Here is an 18,948-nt window from a genome sequence, read left to right as displayed (position 1 = left end):
TCTCCTAAAGCAGTACTTTCAAACTTTCCAATTTTGTTCAAGTCCCATCCATAAATATCTAACTCCGTTGTTTCCTCACTCACTCCACTCACCACTGAAACTGAAACAAACATGGCTTCTTCCACCATCACCTCCTCCTTCCTCACATCACACCCTTCATCCCTCTTCAACAAATCATCATCTTCATCATTCCCCTCCTTCCATGCCACCCCCACTCTCCGCCCCCACAGGCCACGCGCCTCCATGTCCGCGGCAGCGCCACCGCCGCCCTACGACTTCGGCTCGTTCCGGTTCGAGCCGATTAGGGAGTCGATCGTGTCGCGCGAGATGACCCGCAGGTACATGACCGACATGGTCACCCACGCCGACACCGACGTCGTCGTCGTCGGCGCAGGCTCCGCGGGTCTCTCGTGCGCCTACGAGCTCTCCAAAAACCCCTCCGTCAATATCGCCATAGTCGAGCAGTCCGTCAGCCCCGGCGGCGGCGCCTGGCTCGGCGGCCAACTCTTCTCTGCCATGGTCGGTAACTCATCCTATCAACCCGCGGCTTCCCTTTTTGTTTCTCTTGTTTTATTATTATTATTATTACTTGGAAACTTACAAGGCAATAAAAAAAAAATCTTTTCGAACATAATACCACTTCATTTTATCCTTCCTTTTTTAATTAAGGATAAACTTTAGATGTGATGACTCAGTCACAGACTCACAGGTGTTGTTTTTCGCATTGGATCTTTAATAGAAAGCGAAATCTTATCGTGACAAATGGTGCCTTAATGCCTGTATTTTTTTATACTAAAAAAAAGTTTAATGGCTATCTGTTGCTAATGTAAAAATCATTTTATGTACATAGCCTCTCTATTTTTCTTTTCTTTTCTTTTCTTTTTTATAAAAAATATCTACTTGTATTTGTTGTTCTGTTTAAAAAAATGCAACTCATCATAAAACACTAATATACTTTGATTAAAATGTCTGTATTTAATATCTTATAATTTATGTTAAATTATTAACTTATTATAACAATTATCATTAAATATATTCAGCAAAAAAATTGAATATTGTTATAGGAAGAAAAAATAATCATTAATAACACTTTAAATGTTTAAAACATTTATAGTTTTCGAAATTAAAGAAAAGCTTATTTAATAATTTATAAATTTCTTAGCCAACGATAATTAAAATACTGGATAGCAACTTGATATTTTATAGGTTTAAATATTTTGTTAATCCTTACAATTTAGCATTTTTTTATTTATTTTATTCTTACAAAATTATATTTTTATTTTTAGTCCTTAAACTACTGATTACTTTGAAAATTAAATTTTTTTATCTAAAATGTCACAAAAATGAAAATTATACAAAATAAATTTAATTTATAATTAAGGACTGAAAATAAAAAAAATAATAATTTTATAATGAAAAAAACACAAAAATCCTCAATTATAAGGACTAAATATATTTAAGCGTATTTTATAAAAAAGTGTTAAACTAATATAGAAATACACTTAATAATATGAACTAGTAAAAAAAATTAATATTTTTATTTAATAAATAGAGAAATAATGGAAATTTGTTAATAGTAGATTTATAATTAGATTTAATAAACAGACAAATAAATGTTAAAATCAGTTAATTGGTCCGGTCAAAAGTCAAATTGGACCAGCATTTTTTCAATGGAAAAATTTCACATATATATTTTTTGTTATTATTGTATGTTAGCTTCAAAAAAAAAAAAGAGTGTGTATATTGATTTTTTTATTTCATCGTCCGTTTTGATTACACTATTTATAATTGTGATTTCTGAATTGTTAACTATGTGATTTTTAAGAGTATATATATATTAAAGGGTATGAAACAAATAATGAAGAATGCGATCGAATGTGAAGATACATGAATAATTAATTTGATGACACAAGATCATCTAATGGTGTATGATGATTGTGCAAGTGCAGGTAGTGCGTAAGCCCGCACACCTCTTCCTAGACGAGCTTGGTCTTGAGTATGACGAACAAGACAACTACGTGGTGATCAAGCACGCTGCATTGTTCACTTCCACCATCATGAGCAAGCTCTTGGCCAGGCCAAACGTGAAGCTCTTCAACGCCGTGGCGGCCGAGGACTTGATTGTGAAGAACGGGAGAGTTGGTGGGGTGGTGACAAACTGGGCCTTGGTTTCAATGAACCATGACACTCAATCCTGCATGGACCCCAATGTGATGGAGGCTAAGGTGGTGGTGAGTTCTTGTGGCCATGATGGACCCTTTGGCGCCACTGGGGTGAAGAGGCTCAAGAGCATTGGGTTGATTGATAGTGTGCCAGGGATGAAAGCCCTTGACATGAACAAGGCAGAGGATGCCATTGTGAAGCTCACTAGGGAGGTTGTGCCTGGCATGATTGTTACTGGGATGGAAGTTGCTGAGATTGATGGTGCTCCAAGGATGGTAAAATTCTATTATCACTTGATGATACTCTTGTGCCACTTGTTCAATTTGGGATTTTTCTTTTTAATTTTTTTAAGGATGATAAAATTTGAGATTGATGGTGCTCCAAGAATGGTAAAATTTTTACCTTTTGATATTCATAGACACTTCGTCTTTTTTGAGAATTGAGATTGCTTTCTTTGGCATAGACATAGAGATACTTTATGTGATGGGTTCAACAGCAAACTAGGACTGAAAAGGAATTTAAATTGGTTGCATCTATATATTTTGGCCCATTTGATAATTAGAAGAGGAGAGAAGTAAACTTGACCATATATGAAAAAGAAGAAAATCTTGGTTAATTGTTTTCATATAATATAATTCTCTAGTTTTTTTTTTTATATACTGTAACTTAACTGGTTCGGAAAACAATTAATGTCTTTTTTCAAAAACAGTTTTTTTTTTTAAAAAAAAATTGTTTATCTTTGTTGTACATTCAAAAGCGTTTTTGTCTTTTGAGTACATTACTACTGTTTCTTAAAATATTTGTCTGTCCAGTATTTGAACAGAACTCTTGAAGAAAATAGAAAAATATGTGAAAATATCTCCTAATTTTTGTTTCTAGACATAAAATGAAGTATCTAATTGTTTGAGCTTTGTTCAATTGTGAATGCAGGGTCCAACATTTGGAGCAATGATGATTTCAGGGCAGAAAGCAGCCCATCTGGCTTTGAGATCATTGGGACTTCCCAATGCTTTGGATTCTGTAGGAAACGTTCATCCTGAGCTTGTCCTAGCTGCTGCTGAATCTGCTGAAATTGCAGACGCTTAATTAATGTTGCAACAAATTTAAGTTAAAATATCAGTGCTTGCAACTAGAAATAATACTTGTAGTTAGGGAATTAAGCTTTGAAGGTGTTGGTAGTGATCTATTGGGGTGGTTGATGTGACTCTCTACGAAGTTTGTTAATAATATGAAGGTTTGAAGGTATGGGTAGGGTACCATCCACACCTTTGTCTCAAGTTTTATATTTTGTTCAATTTATTTTATTTTAAATTTTTAAAAAAGACAATGAAGTAATTGATGCGATATTATTGTTCTCATTTTATTTGAAAAATCTCTAATAAGGACCTTAAAAAGGTATTGATCGAAAATGATTAAAAAATGTCCTTTTTAATTAAAGGAGTATTCCTCTAATTTAAGTGTATTTTTTTTGGATATAATGTCGAATTTAAATCCAATTCTATGTGTAGTTGTCTTACACTCTTACGGTATAAGAATGCCAGTTTTTAAGTGCATTTTTTTATAAACATAAAAATGTATTAGATGAGAACATTAAGGAAAGAGAATAACAATATATTATTATTTAATATATATGTTTTATACTATTATTATTTAATATATGAAGATAGGAATATATTCATGTTGAAATGAGGATTACATGTTGCGTATGTTATCAAGTGTCAACAAACACTTGTAACGGGGAGGGCCGACCCTGCTTTGGTGCGGTTCACAAAATTAGTAGTGTATATTTTGTTTTGCACGCGAATGAGCTTTGAATTTAAAAGATTTTATTTAAATTACTTAGTAATATATTTTTAAAAATAAATTTTAATTAAAAACTGATAATGCTTTTGCAATTTTTTTTAGAGAAATATATTTTAATATTCTAGATAAATTTTTGGATAAATATTATTTTTTTCTTGAATTTGTTGAGTGTTGATAGTTAAGTCTTAAAAGATAAAAATTAAAATTATTTTTAAATTTATAAGAGTAGGATAAATTTATCTTCATATGAATTCTCTCCATTCATCCAAACTAAAGTACATACATGACACCTTTGAATCTATTTCTCTTAAGAGTGTCAAGGGTGGTGTTGACTCGTTGGAACTAAATTGTCACTTTTATTTTCTCATTCTCTACCTGTGATTCTTCTCTCGCCTCTTTCTTCATAAAATTCGAGTTTCCTCTAACGGATTTTAGTGGTTTGACCGAAATTTTGTTGTATCTCAAAGCCTCGTGGAAGCATGAATAAGAGACTAAGAGATTATTGTTTTTTTGCAAATCTATGATTATTGCTTGATGGTTTATGTTAGTGGAAGTGATAATTTTAATGATAATGTGATACTAAGTATGGTAACTTGAAATGTGAGATGTGTGCTTTGAAAAATAGCTTGATGAGGGAAAATGTATAGATAAAATTGATATGAAGGTGTGGGTAATGTAACTTAAATGCATTTGTGTAGAATAATGGAAATAAAGCTATAGATCATAAGTGTGTTTGATGCTTCTAAAATAGGTTCAAGAATTATGAAATGAGTACATGTTCATGGTTTGAGTATGTGGTCTAGAATATGAAGAATAATCAATGAATGATGAGATATTGTATGATTGGAAGTGGTGTATGTCTCTTGTGTGAGAAGGATAATTGATGAATGATGAAGTTGTGCACGATGAGGTATGATGTGAATATTGATTATGAATATTGCTTAATTGTGACATATTCCATGCTTTGGTTTGGGTCCAGGGGTGTCTGACCCTCAACATTTTAGAAAGCTTATGTTTATACATTGATTAAGTGTGATGAGATGCGGTGATGAGATATTGTGATCCTATCCGCACTTGGTTTGGGTGTTAGGGTATTCGACCCTCAACATTGTAGAAAGTTTATGCTTATGAATTACTTTTATGGTAATGATGTTGGCTAGTTTGTTGGTGTGAGAACTGGACTTATCCACTTGAGGGACTATGGTAATGGTACCCTAAGGGATTGAAAAGAGCCAACACTTTTTCCTCTCATTGGATGTGTGATGACAACTTGTGAAGTCGAAGACTTGATGAGACATCATATACGATAAGGACATAAGAAAGGAAAATTGAATAGAATGAGAAGTAGATGTAAGTTGGTGACGAGTGTGAGACATGATTAGAGAGATGGAAGTGCTTGAGGTAGAGGGTTGCTTTAGACTCGGTTATAGCATAGTCCTCTAACGCTCGTTCGTACGTACCATGTAACCAAAAATTCGAGGACAACGAATCTCTACACTATGAGAAAGTGTGAGGAAACGTTGAGAAAGAATAGATGACTCACACTAGGCACATTGAGGGATGATCCAAACGGTTCAAAAGAACCTAGGGGAATGAAGAATGGTGATAACCTGACTAAGGATAGCGAATTCGGTTAGCGCGAGGGACTCGTGAGCCTTATTTGACACTCCTGATTAGAACGGAACCATATTCATGGTTGAGAGAAGAGCATCACTTGTTTTGGAAAAAATGTGAACTCTAACCATCATTTATAAAAGTTTTATAAGACCATTAAAGTAGGAGAAGCTTAATAGTAGGTTGGGACCAGGATAAATAAAATCAAAATAAAAAATATCACACTAGAACAAGGGGTTGAATAATGAATTAGATAAAGATGAAAGTCTTTTCGTGAAGAGTATGGTTTTCTCAATTAGATATGCTGAAAACAAGGTTTTGAATGTATCATCCAATGTATAGAAAAAATAGCTTTGATGAAAACAGAAATAGACTATCGTCCAATGCTAGTGAAAAAAGTTTTTACAAAGGTTTTCCAATATAGACTTTTGTGACAAAGTGTGTCAAAATAAGCACAAGAGAATACACGTCAAATGGCTTTAGAGAAGTAGAAACACTTAAGTTTATACTAGTTTGTTCAAACATAGTTACATCTAGTTCTCCTTTACAAGCTTATAACGAGTACTATCCATCAAAATTAGATTACAAACACATATCATGTCCCGCCACTTCTGGCTACAACAATATTCTCTAGGCCACTTCTGATACACCCCTTAGATTTTCCCTAAATCTAAGAACACCAAGTATTATTTCACACTAAGCCACTCCTGACTTTCACAAGCAACAAAGGTTTGAATGAATACACATATTCAAAACACTCAAAGAGTGGATAAACACTTAGTGTGAATACACTCAATTAACTTTGTAAAGTAAAGGATGACAATTTAAGCACAATGTAGTATCGTCCAATGACTTGACAAAATCTTAGCAGTTCAAATCCACTCGCTTGTTTTTCTCTTTGTTTTCATGTATTGATATCAGTGCTTGAGTATATTTTTATAGACTTCATAGAAGAGATCCATTATGAGATCTAAGAATTCCTTGATATGACCGTTATCTCACAGTTGGGGGCTTGTGCAACGTGTCGTTTGCTTGAGGTAAGAGAAGGAATAAAAGTACAGACAACTACATGTGCGCATCTCTCCAGCGATAACGACCTCTGAGGAATATGCTTTATTGATTTCTTCTATTATCTTCTATTTTGTCTCTACATACTTGAAATTCAAAGTTAACATGCAAAATAGGAGAGGCAAAGAGAATGTACAAGAGAGTTGATACGAGCACTTCTCTTTTTAGATAATTTGAATCCAGTATGTGATTAGACGTCACTTATACTAAATATAAAATGCCTTGTGTTAAGTGAATAAATCTATTGGACACACTTTTAAAGGTTCAATGTATAGACATTGGTTTTCACAAGTGATTGGATGGTTATTTACAACAACACGTTGGACACTAGATATAACTCTTTTAAAAAGCAAGTCCCAGTTATGAATGGACAATAACTAATAAGAGCATAGGATATAGTATCATTACCACATGTGCTCATACATGATAAGTCTTGTTTTCACAAGTCACTTATACTAAATATAAAATGCCTTGTGTTAAGTGAATAAATCTATTGGACACACTTTTAAAGGTTCAATGTATAGACATTGGTTTTCACAAGTGATTGGATGGTTATTTACAACAACACGTTGGACACTAGATATAACTCTTTTAAAAAGCAAGTCCTAGTTATGAATGGACAATAACTAATAAGAGCATAGGATATAGTATCATTACCACATGTGCTTATACATGATAAGTCTTGTTTTACTTAAGAGTAAACCATTAGCCTATCATAAATTTATATTTTTTAATCATCAAAATATTAGGTATGGATGGATAATCTAATTATGAAACACTAGGTATGAAACATGTATTCCCTTCCTGTTTCACTTAAGAGTAAACTATTAGCCCATCATAAAATTATATTTTGTAATGATCAAAATATTGGGTTTGGATGGACTGTCCAATTACGAAACATTGGACCATCCAAACCTATCAAAAATGCGTGATAGACATATGAACCAAGTTACTATAAGAGTTTTGTTTGTTAGTAAACCACACATAGTGGTTATATAGGTTTGGTGTATGATATCTTTTTGTTTGTGACTTCTAAAGGAGAGGATAACTGTGACACCCTCTACCTCTCACATATATGTTAATAAAAGAATAAAAATTTAAATATTAATTAAAAGTATTTTTAAAACATTTTTAAATACAAGCCTTTCAAATGGATAAAAGGCTCACATTCACTTTCTTCTACATCATATTCAAACTTGTCCAAATAAATAATAAAGTCATCTCGGCTCAAAGAAGGCCATCTAAGTTTCATACAATTAATATAGAACTTATATCCTAATGTCACATCCTATCAGAGCGCGGTGTTCCCGTGTCCTCTAACATGAGATTCTTCATAGTCATCCACCTATTCATTTGTTCCCCCGAAACACAAAGTTCAAGATCATTCCCTGATCCCAACACAAACAACAAACGGGAGTGAGTTATCCCTTTCCTAACTTTAGAGAACAAGACAACTAGATATACATATAAACCAAATAAAACTTACTTACACGTAATTCATGTAATTCCACCACTTTGACATTCAAAGTTCACTTTTCATCCATCAATCATACTTTTCAATCATCAATCACATTACACAAGAATCACACGCTCTGATCAAGAAATAATAACACCTCAATTTCATAATAAACAATTAGCAAGCGCATGAGACAGTTATGCTAAGACTCAAGCCTATATGCAATGTGGTACCATGTTAGTGAAAAACCACCTTGGGGTGCTTAGGAGTACATAACAAGACACACCACACAATGAGTTTGTTAGGTCACTCTCACTAAGTAAGATCATAGGGAGACCAGTCAGGGTCACGATGTTTTACGAGAATGCTCCAACCATATGGGATCAACATAGGCTTAAAGGAGCACTCAAACCCGGTGACCCCCAAGACCTACACTCCGAAGAGTCCATCAGGGCCTCTCCCTCCTGATTCAGGTCCAACCCCTAAAATCATTTTAGCACACAGACACTGCTCGTGACTTATACAATACCCACGACCTCACACTCGTGTTTTAAACACGTACAACATATTGCGCTACAATTTAACACTGGTTCCTAAATAGGAAACCTACACTTTCTCTTTAACACTGGTTCCTAAATAGGAAACCTACGCTTTCTCTTTGACACTGCGCATTTACACTTTTCTCAAGATAACACTGGTCGGGTTATTGTACAATTCACAGCTTACAACACAAATAATGTCACATCAAGAATTAATCACACACTTATTTACAACCAAAACTCATTCATAATTTCACATCTCATGATGTCACAATCCACCATCACATATTTCATTTATAAGCACTGCTCATGAATTATACAATACCCCCGACCTCACACTCGTGTTTCAAACACGGTTAACACATTGTGCTACAATTTAACACTGGTTCCTGAATAGGAAACCTACATTTTCTCTTAAACACTGCGCATCAACGTTTTTCTCAAGATAACATTGGTCGAGTTATTGTATAATTCATAGCTCACAATATAATTATTGTCACATCAAGTGTCAAACACACACACTTATTCACAATCAAATATCATGCCCACAGTTTAACATCTCATAATATCACATCAATCATCTCATTTTTACATGTATCTCGCAAATTGACACATTCAACTTTGTACTACTCAATCTTCACTATAATATTATAATACCATTATAATAACTTATTACACCTTATAACTCATACACATCACACAATAATAATATTTGCATGATACAAAACATATATATGTATATGTATATAGTAAATTAAACTACATTATTTTTAATCAAAGGATTTCTATAACAATTTAATATTACATCAAAAGAAATTACCACTAGGCATTAACCTTACAATTTTCTTTAATTTATTATTCTAGTATTACAATAATTATATACACATAACATGTTGATCATCGTCGTAGAAAAATTAGAACAAGATAATAATTTGTATAAAATAAGTCATTGAATAATATTATTTAAAATATAATTTACGTTAATAAAAAGAGCTTAATTTTTCTAAGGGGTTCCACACTCAACACAAGAACACATCAATTTCATAGCAATTTCTCATTGGGACATCAACTGATTCATCAAACATATATAATTCACTGTAATAATTAAAAGGATAAAATAAAAATTGCAAAAACACCCAAAAACTCATTCCAATTGATATCTCTAAGGATCCCTACACATGTTCTCACTAATTCCCAATTGTGAATAACTCATCCCTTACCTCTAAGCGGACTCACGTGTCTTCAGCTAGCAATAGCAGCATCTCTAGCGGTTCCCTAAGATTCCTCCAGTTATTCCCCCGACTGCTCCGATAGAATTCCCAAACGTCAGAGAGACGGAGAAGAGATTGAAGCCTCCACTTGTACTGTCTTCATGCAATTCCTTTTCTCCCTCCACGAATATTATCTCGCAAATCCCAACGGTGAAAGTGTGAAAAATTGATTTTCGAACAACATATCCAAATTTCATGAAAATCCAACGGTTAAACAAACCGGGATCATAATTTTACTGAGACCGTTTTGAGTTTCTGTGGGAAAGGAAAAGGCTACAATGCGAAAGGTATTTCTCTCAGCTCAAACATGATATCAAAATTCCCAATGGTGAGAATGCTCGAAATTGGGCTGCGAACATAGTGCTCAAATTTCACGACGATCCAACGGTGAACGAGTCCGAGATCGTCATTTATCTGAGATAGGTTAGGTGGCCTGCGAGAAAAAGAGAGGGTTTTGGGAGAAGAGAGAAGAAACGAAATTGTGAGGCAGAGGAGACTGAGGAGTCAGTATGAAAACTGACCTAGCATGTTGCTATTTATAGCTAGGGGCATTTACGACCTATTATTTACTTTATTTATTTATTTATTATTTATTATTTTATAAAAACAAACTTTATTTTATTCTCTATCAAACAAATAAATAAAATATTCTTTTTATTTTCTCTCAAATCATTATTTTAATTAATAATTATATCTCCTTATTTATTTTTTTATAAAATCTCATCATTTTTTTAAAACTCTATTTATTTATAAATAACAATCTTTTTTAATCTAGTTTACGAAAATTGAGATGTTACAATAACTCATCCCTTACACCAACATTTTCAAGTTTGGATGATAGTGTCAGGACAAATTTTCACTTGTGGGTTAGCATCTTTGAGTGCTGGAGGATCACTTCGAGAGTTCTTCATAGGGTTCTCGTTAGTAGGATCACTTCTGTTGAACATATACTTTCTTGATGACAAAGTTATTACGTAGGACTTGGGTTGATGATTGTTCTGAGACTTAGGTTTTTCCACTTTTGGATATTGATATAAGTAAACCTAGGTTTCGAGAACTTTTGTATGTGTTCAGTCATCTTAGTTACTTACTATTACTTTGATACTTCTTTACTTATGTTTGGTCGCCATGGAGGCTAACCTTGAACCTTTATACATATACATGATGTTATTCAAAGATGTATGGTTTTATATTTAAAGTTTAACTATTTATTATGTATATTGACATTGGCTTTAAATGAAACATCTTGTAAATATGTATGTCTTACATGATTTCAAAAAGAGATCGTTTTCTTTTCAAGTTGATAGTTTTTATTAAAAAGAAAAGGGTTGAGAAGCCCTTGTGAAAACTTATATTTCTAAGAAAAATTTACTCTATGTTTTTGTATTTTGTTATAACATTTATGAAAATGATTTGAACTCCCTTGTTTATAAGATGAATAAAAGGTATTTGAAGTGTATTTTATAAGCCTATGTTTAAAGGTGTTAGAATGTTTATTTTAAAGATTTACATGTCTATCTTCTTTTTTCTCCTACTCAGGAACATGTGACATTGACGATTGAATATGGTGGGGAACTCTTTCTACTCCTCTTAAATCCTTATTTTCTCTTTGGATCGACTGAGATCATTACTTTAATTCATTGTCATTGTTGTGTCCATGCTTAGCTTTGACTACCTATAGGATGGATTATTGTTGTCACCCACCCTACCTCCTTGTAAGACATATGTGATCAAGTGATTGAATAATTTAAAAATAGTAAATTTAAAAAAATTACACTAACAAATAATTAAAATATATAAGGGTGTTTTTTTGTGCAAACAAATATTCAGAAATACAATATGATTTAAATCTAGCAGTGTAGAAAATACTAGAATAGCTTATAGGCAACAAAATAATGAGAATTTAATCATAATTAGATTGAAATGATATTTTGTATGTTTTGTGATTGTCAGTGAAGTTTTATCAAATTTTCAATTGCGATCGAGACACAAATAACATTATATGAAGGTGAGAAGCTTTTTTTTTTTTTTTTTTTTTCATTTGAGATCACTAGTGTCATCATAAAATTTTTGAATTTTGTTAACTTTTGACAAAAATTTCTCTAAAATGTTTGTGTTATTTGGAAGTGCATCAATCATAATTATATTAGTATAGAAATCAAAATATATGTCATATTTGTTTTAAAACCTTCATATATTATTTTCGATCGGTAACTTGTTTCTAATTCAGTTTTTAAATTTATTGCGAATCAATTGTACTAATAGGTTAACAGGCATACATCACATATCAATAATATTTTTCCATCTCCCTCTCTGGTTGGCCATGCACTTCTAGCTTTTAGGAGAAGATTCAAACAACTTTTTTTAATATAAAGTTTTTACATTTAATCTCTTTACATTTTTACCCTTAAAATCCCACTCCTAGCGACACCATTTTTGTAATTTCCGCTCTATCTTTTCAGCCCATAAACTCATGTTACCCACTCCCCCTTACTATCTTTATTGTATTTGTTTCATTTGTGTGCTAAGAGTGGTGGATTCTCTCCTTGGGTGAGGTAAGTTTCTATTTTTTTCCTTCCATTTCTTCTACTTATTGTCTATATCCCTCTCAGTCTTCTATTCTAAAACTTAATATGGTGTTGTTTCCTTGATTTAATCTCTCTTTGGTGGTGGAAAATGAGAAAGATTCAAGCTTTGTGGAAGAAGAGTGATGCATGTGAAGTTAAAGTTTCGTTAGTTTTATGATTGTGACAGTTGTGGTGATAAGGAAAGCTAACTGTATTGGCTTGTTCGTGGTTGATTCAAATCTTGATGGCATATTGATGGTTTTGAATTAAAAAACTTGTATATCATGGTGTGATTTGGTTGATATATGAGTTTGTGTATTGAAGTTAATCGTTATCTAGAATTTTTGCATAGAACATGTCTCAGTATTACTTATAATAAGGTTTTGAAAATTGGACCGGACTAACCATCAGACCGCGAACCGACTGTATCTGGTTCCGATAGTCATTAGGACCGAAGAACATAAAATCGAATTACAAACCCGTAAACCGGTGTTAAACCGTGAAAACCGGACTAAACCGGTGGTTCTCCGATTTCAACTGGTTTTGAGAAAATACTTGCATTTGTGATCTTGAAAGTCACAGTCATTACTCTACTCTTGAGTCTTAGCCTGCTCCATGCTAAGTCGGAGCTGACACTGTTGCATGTTGAGTCGAGTGTTGCGTGTGGTGTATTTTGTACTTTGTAGCCACTGACACTGTTGCATAAAAAGAAGTGTATATACTCTATTTGACTAAAAAGTTAACAATAATGGACTAAACACATACTATTTTAAAGTTATTAAAAATGAATTTATAATTTAATTAAAAATAAGGCGCTATGTTGTTGTCGTATTGCATGAGATGTGCTACATTGATGAACACAATTGACTAATTCATGATTTTGGATTTTTGTAGTCATTATTTTGGAAAAATAATTTTCTGACTAGCAAACTAGAGTTCTTAACCTTAAATTGATATCTAGATTTGTAAATTTTTGTGTTGTTTTCAATTTATTATATATTTTCTAGATTGTGGGTCGTTGTTTTGTCTTTAACTGATTCTTGGTTTTCAAATGGTTTTACAAGAAAATTCGTTATAAATTGTATATTTATCACTTTTGGATGATATATACTATAATTACAAGTCATAATTAGAAAAGTTAAGTATTGTTACAATATAATCACAAAAATAATGAGTAGCATAGATTTTTTTTTTTATAAATGGCTAATTTAAAGTATAAATAAAGATTATTTAACGAAAGAAAGTGGTAAAAGATTTAAAGAATAAAGAGATCCATTGTGATTTTGTGTACATCATTGAAGGACCTAGACTTATATTCCTTAGGAGGATTGCTTTGTGAGGATCCCGTTAGGGTTAATACGGGTTCAGACTATGGAATTGGCACATGATGATATTAAGTGGATTTTGAGGATAACCATTGACGATGTTGATATAGTTGATGTGGCAGAAAGATGACGCTAACAATGAAATACATACATGACGCTAACAATGAAATAGATAGGGGAGTACAACCCTTTTCTTCCTGCAACCGTATAGATTTTTTTACACCTAATATTTTTTTTCCGATTTTTTAAAAATTATTTTTACTAATAATCATATGGATTCACACTCCATATAATTTAATCGAATTCACAGTTCATATGATTCTTATGAATTATCAATACAAATTATAAACTTGTATTCCCTATTTCTTTTTTTTAAAAAAATATTTTTAATTTTTTTTAATAAATTTAATTATAGTTTTTTATAATTATTACATTAAGAAAATTTTCATTTTGTTGTCTTATTACAAATAATTTTGATCTAATAATATATTTGTTTACATATATAAATTTTAAATAAAAATTATAGGTCTAATAAAAATTTATATATGTCAAAAATTAATTATTAGATCAAAATTAATTATCACAAAATTTATTATGTAAACTTATATGTGCATTAAATATATATTAAAAATTTTAGTGTTATATATAAGGACATTAATTATTTTATATCATAATTAACTTATTAGATCAGATGTTAGAACGTCACATAAGCTCGATCTTTAAACTTAAATGGACTAAATTTTTTAGTCTAAGCCGAGGTTAAATGGGCCAACCAATGGACCTAATAAAAGCTTTTAAAAAAGTACATTTGTCAAGTAATTGAAATTTCTTTTTTCTTTAAGATAAGGTAGAGAATAATAATACATTAAAAAATAAATATAATTATAAGCATTCTATTAATATTAAACATTGAACTCTAGAATACCAAACATTTCTAAGACTACATAATAAAAAAAAGAGTAAAAATATAAGCGTTTAATTAAATAATAAACATTCAACTCTAAATAAAAACATCAAATATTTCCAAGACTAATATATACTAAATAACAAAACATCAAATTTTTAACACATCAAATGCCAAGTGTAAAATGACTAAAGTCAAAAGTGTTTCTTTGTTATACAGGTAGTCAGAGGGATTCACGGATTAAGCCTGTAAAGTTCATGAGTTTAACAGGTAGACATACTAAAATTTTTTAGGACTATAATCCGCACGAACACAGGCTTTGTGGTCTGGATTGTGGACTCGAGCTCATATACCCACCCACAAAAATACATACTTGATGAATATTATAAGTTTTCATGCCTTCATAGGGTTGGGCAAATAACAATAACCGAATCGATACACAATTTAAGGAAGGGAAAAAGGTAAAAATGGATGGGATTAGACAATTAATCGGATTTGAATGGGTGTAAAAAATAGCAATTGACAGGTATCATGGGTGGGCTCGATTTGAAAAAAAAATCCAACTAATGTGGAATTCCATTGAACAATACTTGAAAGATTGAAAATAAGTTTCCTTGAACTTATGGCTCACTATGTCTATAGGTTCCCTACATGTGTACCATGGAAGACATATGTGCACTCCCACTATTATATATGAGACTTTAAAAATATTTTTTTTGTCTAACACTTAAACAAACGTTGCTAAAAGTTTTTGACATCAATCAAAAAATGTAGTCAAATTATGAATAAATATTACTAATATGTTTTTGTGACATTTAATCATATGTTGAGTATAGTCCATGTTGCTAAAGTTTAAAAATGTCACAAAAAGACTTTAGCAATATGGGTTATATATGCAACATATGATAAAATGTCACAAAAACATATTAGTAACATTTATTCATAATACATGAGAGATAGATAATAGTGATGGTGGGTCATCACACAACATTCTCAAATTTCTAAGACAACACTTTTCTCCAAATTGTTGAGATTGTGTTGTCTTTTATGAAAAGAGAGTGTGTGCCAAGCACACATGTCCTTTGAGAGACGGTAGTGGAGGAGTTACCAAATATGTTTTGTGATGATGGAGTAAGAAATCATGTAGGAATGCTGATTTGAAATTATCCACCCATAATTATTCAAATTTAATTCAACTAACCTATTATAATCTGAAGGCTCAAACAAATAAGTGCAACTGTATTTTTCATTGCTTGAATTTTATCAGTTTGAGATTTTTCGACTCAAAGCCGATCGACGCCCACCCCTATGCCCTCATGCATGAATTTGTCATTTTGAAAATTTTTTTGAGTCATAAGACAATTAAAGACCCTCAATATTTTTGATTTGATACAAATAAATACTTAGTTTCAAAATTTTCGTTTGATACGCTAATAGATGGAAGCATGGTATATACGTCCAATGGATCAAACAACGGTAGGAAAACGTTAGTTCTGTGAAGCATTAAAGACTAGGTTAATATTTTTTTTCTATACCCTTTATGCAGAGAATGTTTAAACATCCTAATGCAATTCTAACCCCCAAGGGCATTGGATAGAAGACTCCAAGAAGATTGGGCCAAAGATGCAGGAGAAAGACCTAAGATTCTCATGAGCCTTAGGATAGATTTTGGGTCCATGGGCTAAGTATGAGCCCACTTTTCTTTATAAATATTAGAATATGTTTTCCTTCTTTTGGGCCTTGTATTTTGGCCTATGAATTAATGGCACCCTACCCTACAAGTTAAGGATACCCTAGTATATAAGGTTTTAGCCTTGTATTTCAAGATATTTTGAGTAGTCTTTGTAGTAGAGACTTTTTTGTATTTTCATGTATTTTGGCATGGGGTGAGCTTAGCTATTGGAGGGGTGTGAGTAGCCCCCTCTCTAGCTTCTCAAGGAAGCTTTCTTCTTTTCCTTGCTTCTCAAGGAAGCTTCCCATTGTGTTTTCATGTATTTTAGCATGGGGTGAGCTTAGCTATTGGAAGGGTGTGAGTAGCCCTCCCTAGCTTCTCAAGGAAGCTTTCTTCCTCTAGCTTCCCAACAAAGCTACCTTCCTTGATTCTCAAGGAATTTTCCCATGTGTTAGGCTATAAATAGAAACATGTGTAACATTTGTCACAACTTTGATGAATGAGAAACTTGTGAGACACACTTCAAAGTTCAACTTCTCTCCCTCTTCTCCTTCAATTTCCACGCCCCTGTCTTTCTCTCTCATTCTCTTCCTCCATTGAAGCTTTTTCTCTAAGCTTCTTATCCTAGACACTCTCTTGGTGGTGAAGCTTTTCCTTCCATCGCTTATTCTCTAATGGATGACGCCTCCTCTCATATCTTCTCCTTTATCTTCTGCTGCAACTCCATGACTGAAAATCATCATTGAAGGACCTTATTGAAGCTCAAAGATCCAGCCTCCATAGAAGATTCTCAAGCAAGCTTCCATCAAGTGGTATCAGAGCACAAGAGCTTCAACTAGGTGCTCCTTAAACCTCCATTAATTTTCAGCCTTACCTTCTCTGCCATTGTTGTTTCTTTATTTTTCTCCATGTATCTCCCCACATGTCTTGTGCAGAATGTTGTTAACATGATTTTTTATAATTTCCACTGATTAAACTTGCTATAAAAGCTAGATTTGATTTTCCATGGTTCAAATTCCTTGTTTTTGTTCTTGAACCATGAATTGTGTTGAGTTTAGGTTCCTTTGAGTTTTGTATTGCTATTTTTTGTGGCTGAAACCTAAACCATAAAATTCTTACAAAAATATTAAAGTAAAATAAAACCTCCAAAATCTAGAGTGACATGTTCACATATTGTAGTTTTTTCATAGAAGTCATGTCTAGTCATGAAACTTGTCACATAAGATTTCTTATGTTGTGCTGAATTTTATTTTTTCTCGTTTCTTTGTCTAACTCACAGGTTCCTTAGAGTTTTGTATTGCTATTTTTTGTGGCTGAAACCTAAACCATAAAATTCTTACAAAAACATTAAAGTAGAAGAAAACCTAAAAAAATTCTAGAGTGACATGTTCACCTATTGTAGTTTTGTCATAGAAGTCATGTCTAGTCATGAAACTTGTCACATAAGATTCCTTATGTTATGTTGAATTTTATTTTTTCTTGTTTCTTTGTCTAACTCATTTGTTCATGAGTGTATGAAATTTTTTAGCCTATTATTTGATTTGAGTCAAATCTTGTATGTTAATTAGTCCTTAACATGTTCATGCATAATTCTTAGAGAGTCTTTGATTGTGAACCATTTCTTGAACTTTTAGGTTTCCTTATGATTGTGTCTATTGTGAATTTGAGTTTTGGTGATTGAATTGTTGGCTGAAATTTTGATCCTAAGTGAATGTTGAACTCCTAAAATTGTGATAAACAGGCCTAGTGAGTTTAACATACATAGGAAAGTTGAAAGTAAACCTAAGACAATCAACATACCATGCTTAAAAAAATTGAAGTCTGAAATTGCTAGTGCTGGCATCTTGAATATAAAAACTTTTAAAAATTATTGGGAATTGGTCACTGTGAATTTTGAATTGAAATTTTTACTGAATTTTTCGGACATCTGGAAAAAAATTAGAAAAAGAACCAAGTGATTTGGATAAAAGAAAAAAAAATCATACAAGTTGGCAGGAAAATCAATGTCGAGGAAAAAAAAGTGAAAGAGAAGTGTGCTTGTTGTTTTTGCTCAAAATTTGTTCTATAATTAGTGTCTATTTTAGACAAATCTTAGTTCTGAAATTTCAATTGAAAAGTAGTGTGAAAAAAAGTTTCAAAACTAAAGGTTTCTTGAGTCTTTTTTTTTATAGTTTTTTTACTCTACTCTAGAGCCATTCTAGGTTTCTCTTTGAGTCCTAGCTTGCTTTTATGTGCTTTTAATTGCTTTAATTGTTGAATAATCCTTGAAAAATTGTCTTGTTAAAACTCCATTGGTTTAGCTTTCATTTTATTTTTTGATCTTTGGTTATTGCTTGTCTCTTTGTTTCCTTATTTGTGAGTTGCCATATAAAGAATTGGAAAGAAGGATTGGTTCCATCAATTGAAAAATTTGAGTTAAGAAGCAAGGGGCCAACCACCTTAAGAGCTATTGGACTAAGAAACACTCCAAATTGAGTGAAACACCAAAGAGAGAACAACCACCGAAATTGAGGACTTTTTTGTAATTTTGTAATTGGCAATTTACTTCTAATTGGACAATTGTACG

General features: G+C 32.2%; 1 protein-coding gene across 2 annotated transcripts; it reads left to right on the top strand.

Annotated features, from left to right (window-relative positions):
• Positions 1 to 68: 68 nt before the first annotated feature.
• On the top strand, positions 69 to 3,615 carry SC-03 (thiamin biosynthetic enzyme). Of its 2 annotated transcripts, XM_041007113.1 has the most exons (4): positions 69 to 308; positions 404 to 519; positions 1,950 to 2,438; positions 3,094 to 3,440. In XM_041007113.1, exons 1-4 carry the CDS (start codon positions 203 to 205, stop codon positions 3,247 to 3,249), a joined length of 867 nt encoding a protein of 288 aa, XP_040863047.1. In that variant the 5' UTR covers positions 69 to 202; the 3' UTR covers positions 3,250 to 3,440. The 2 variants fall into 2 exon arrangements, with proteins under 2 accessions (XP_040863047.1, NP_001236824.2); NM_001249895.2 differs by having other exon boundaries at positions 82 to 519; positions 3,094 to 3,615.
• The last annotated feature ends 15,333 nt before the right edge of the window (positions 3,616 to 18,948 follow it).

The sequence above is a fragment of the Glycine max genome, chromosome 12 (assembly GCF_000004515.6).
Source record: "Glycine max cultivar Williams 82 chromosome 12, Glycine_max_v4.0, whole genome shotgun sequence".
Classification (NCBI taxonomy): Eukaryota; Viridiplantae; Streptophyta; class Magnoliopsida; order Fabales; family Fabaceae; genus Glycine; species Glycine max.
The sequence above is the reverse complement of the archived record's forward strand: the minus strand, read 5'-3'. Positions and strand labels throughout refer to the sequence as shown.

What these genes read in the sequence shown, in the direction of transcription:
- SC-03 (NM_001249895.2), top strand. Translation starts at nt 112, where the DNA reads ATGGCTTCTTCCACCATCACCTCCTCCTTCCTCACATCACACCCTTCA. An exon ending in GCCAACTCTTCTCTGCCATG is followed by an intron (nt 520 to 1,949) that starts GTCGGTAACTCA and finishes GTGCAAGTGCAG; the next exon opens with GTAGTGCGTAAGCCCGCACA. An exon ending in TTGATGGTGCTCCAAGGATG is followed by an intron (nt 2,439 to 3,093) that starts GTAAAATTCTAT and finishes TTGTGAATGCAG; the next exon opens with GGTCCAACATTTGGAGCAAT.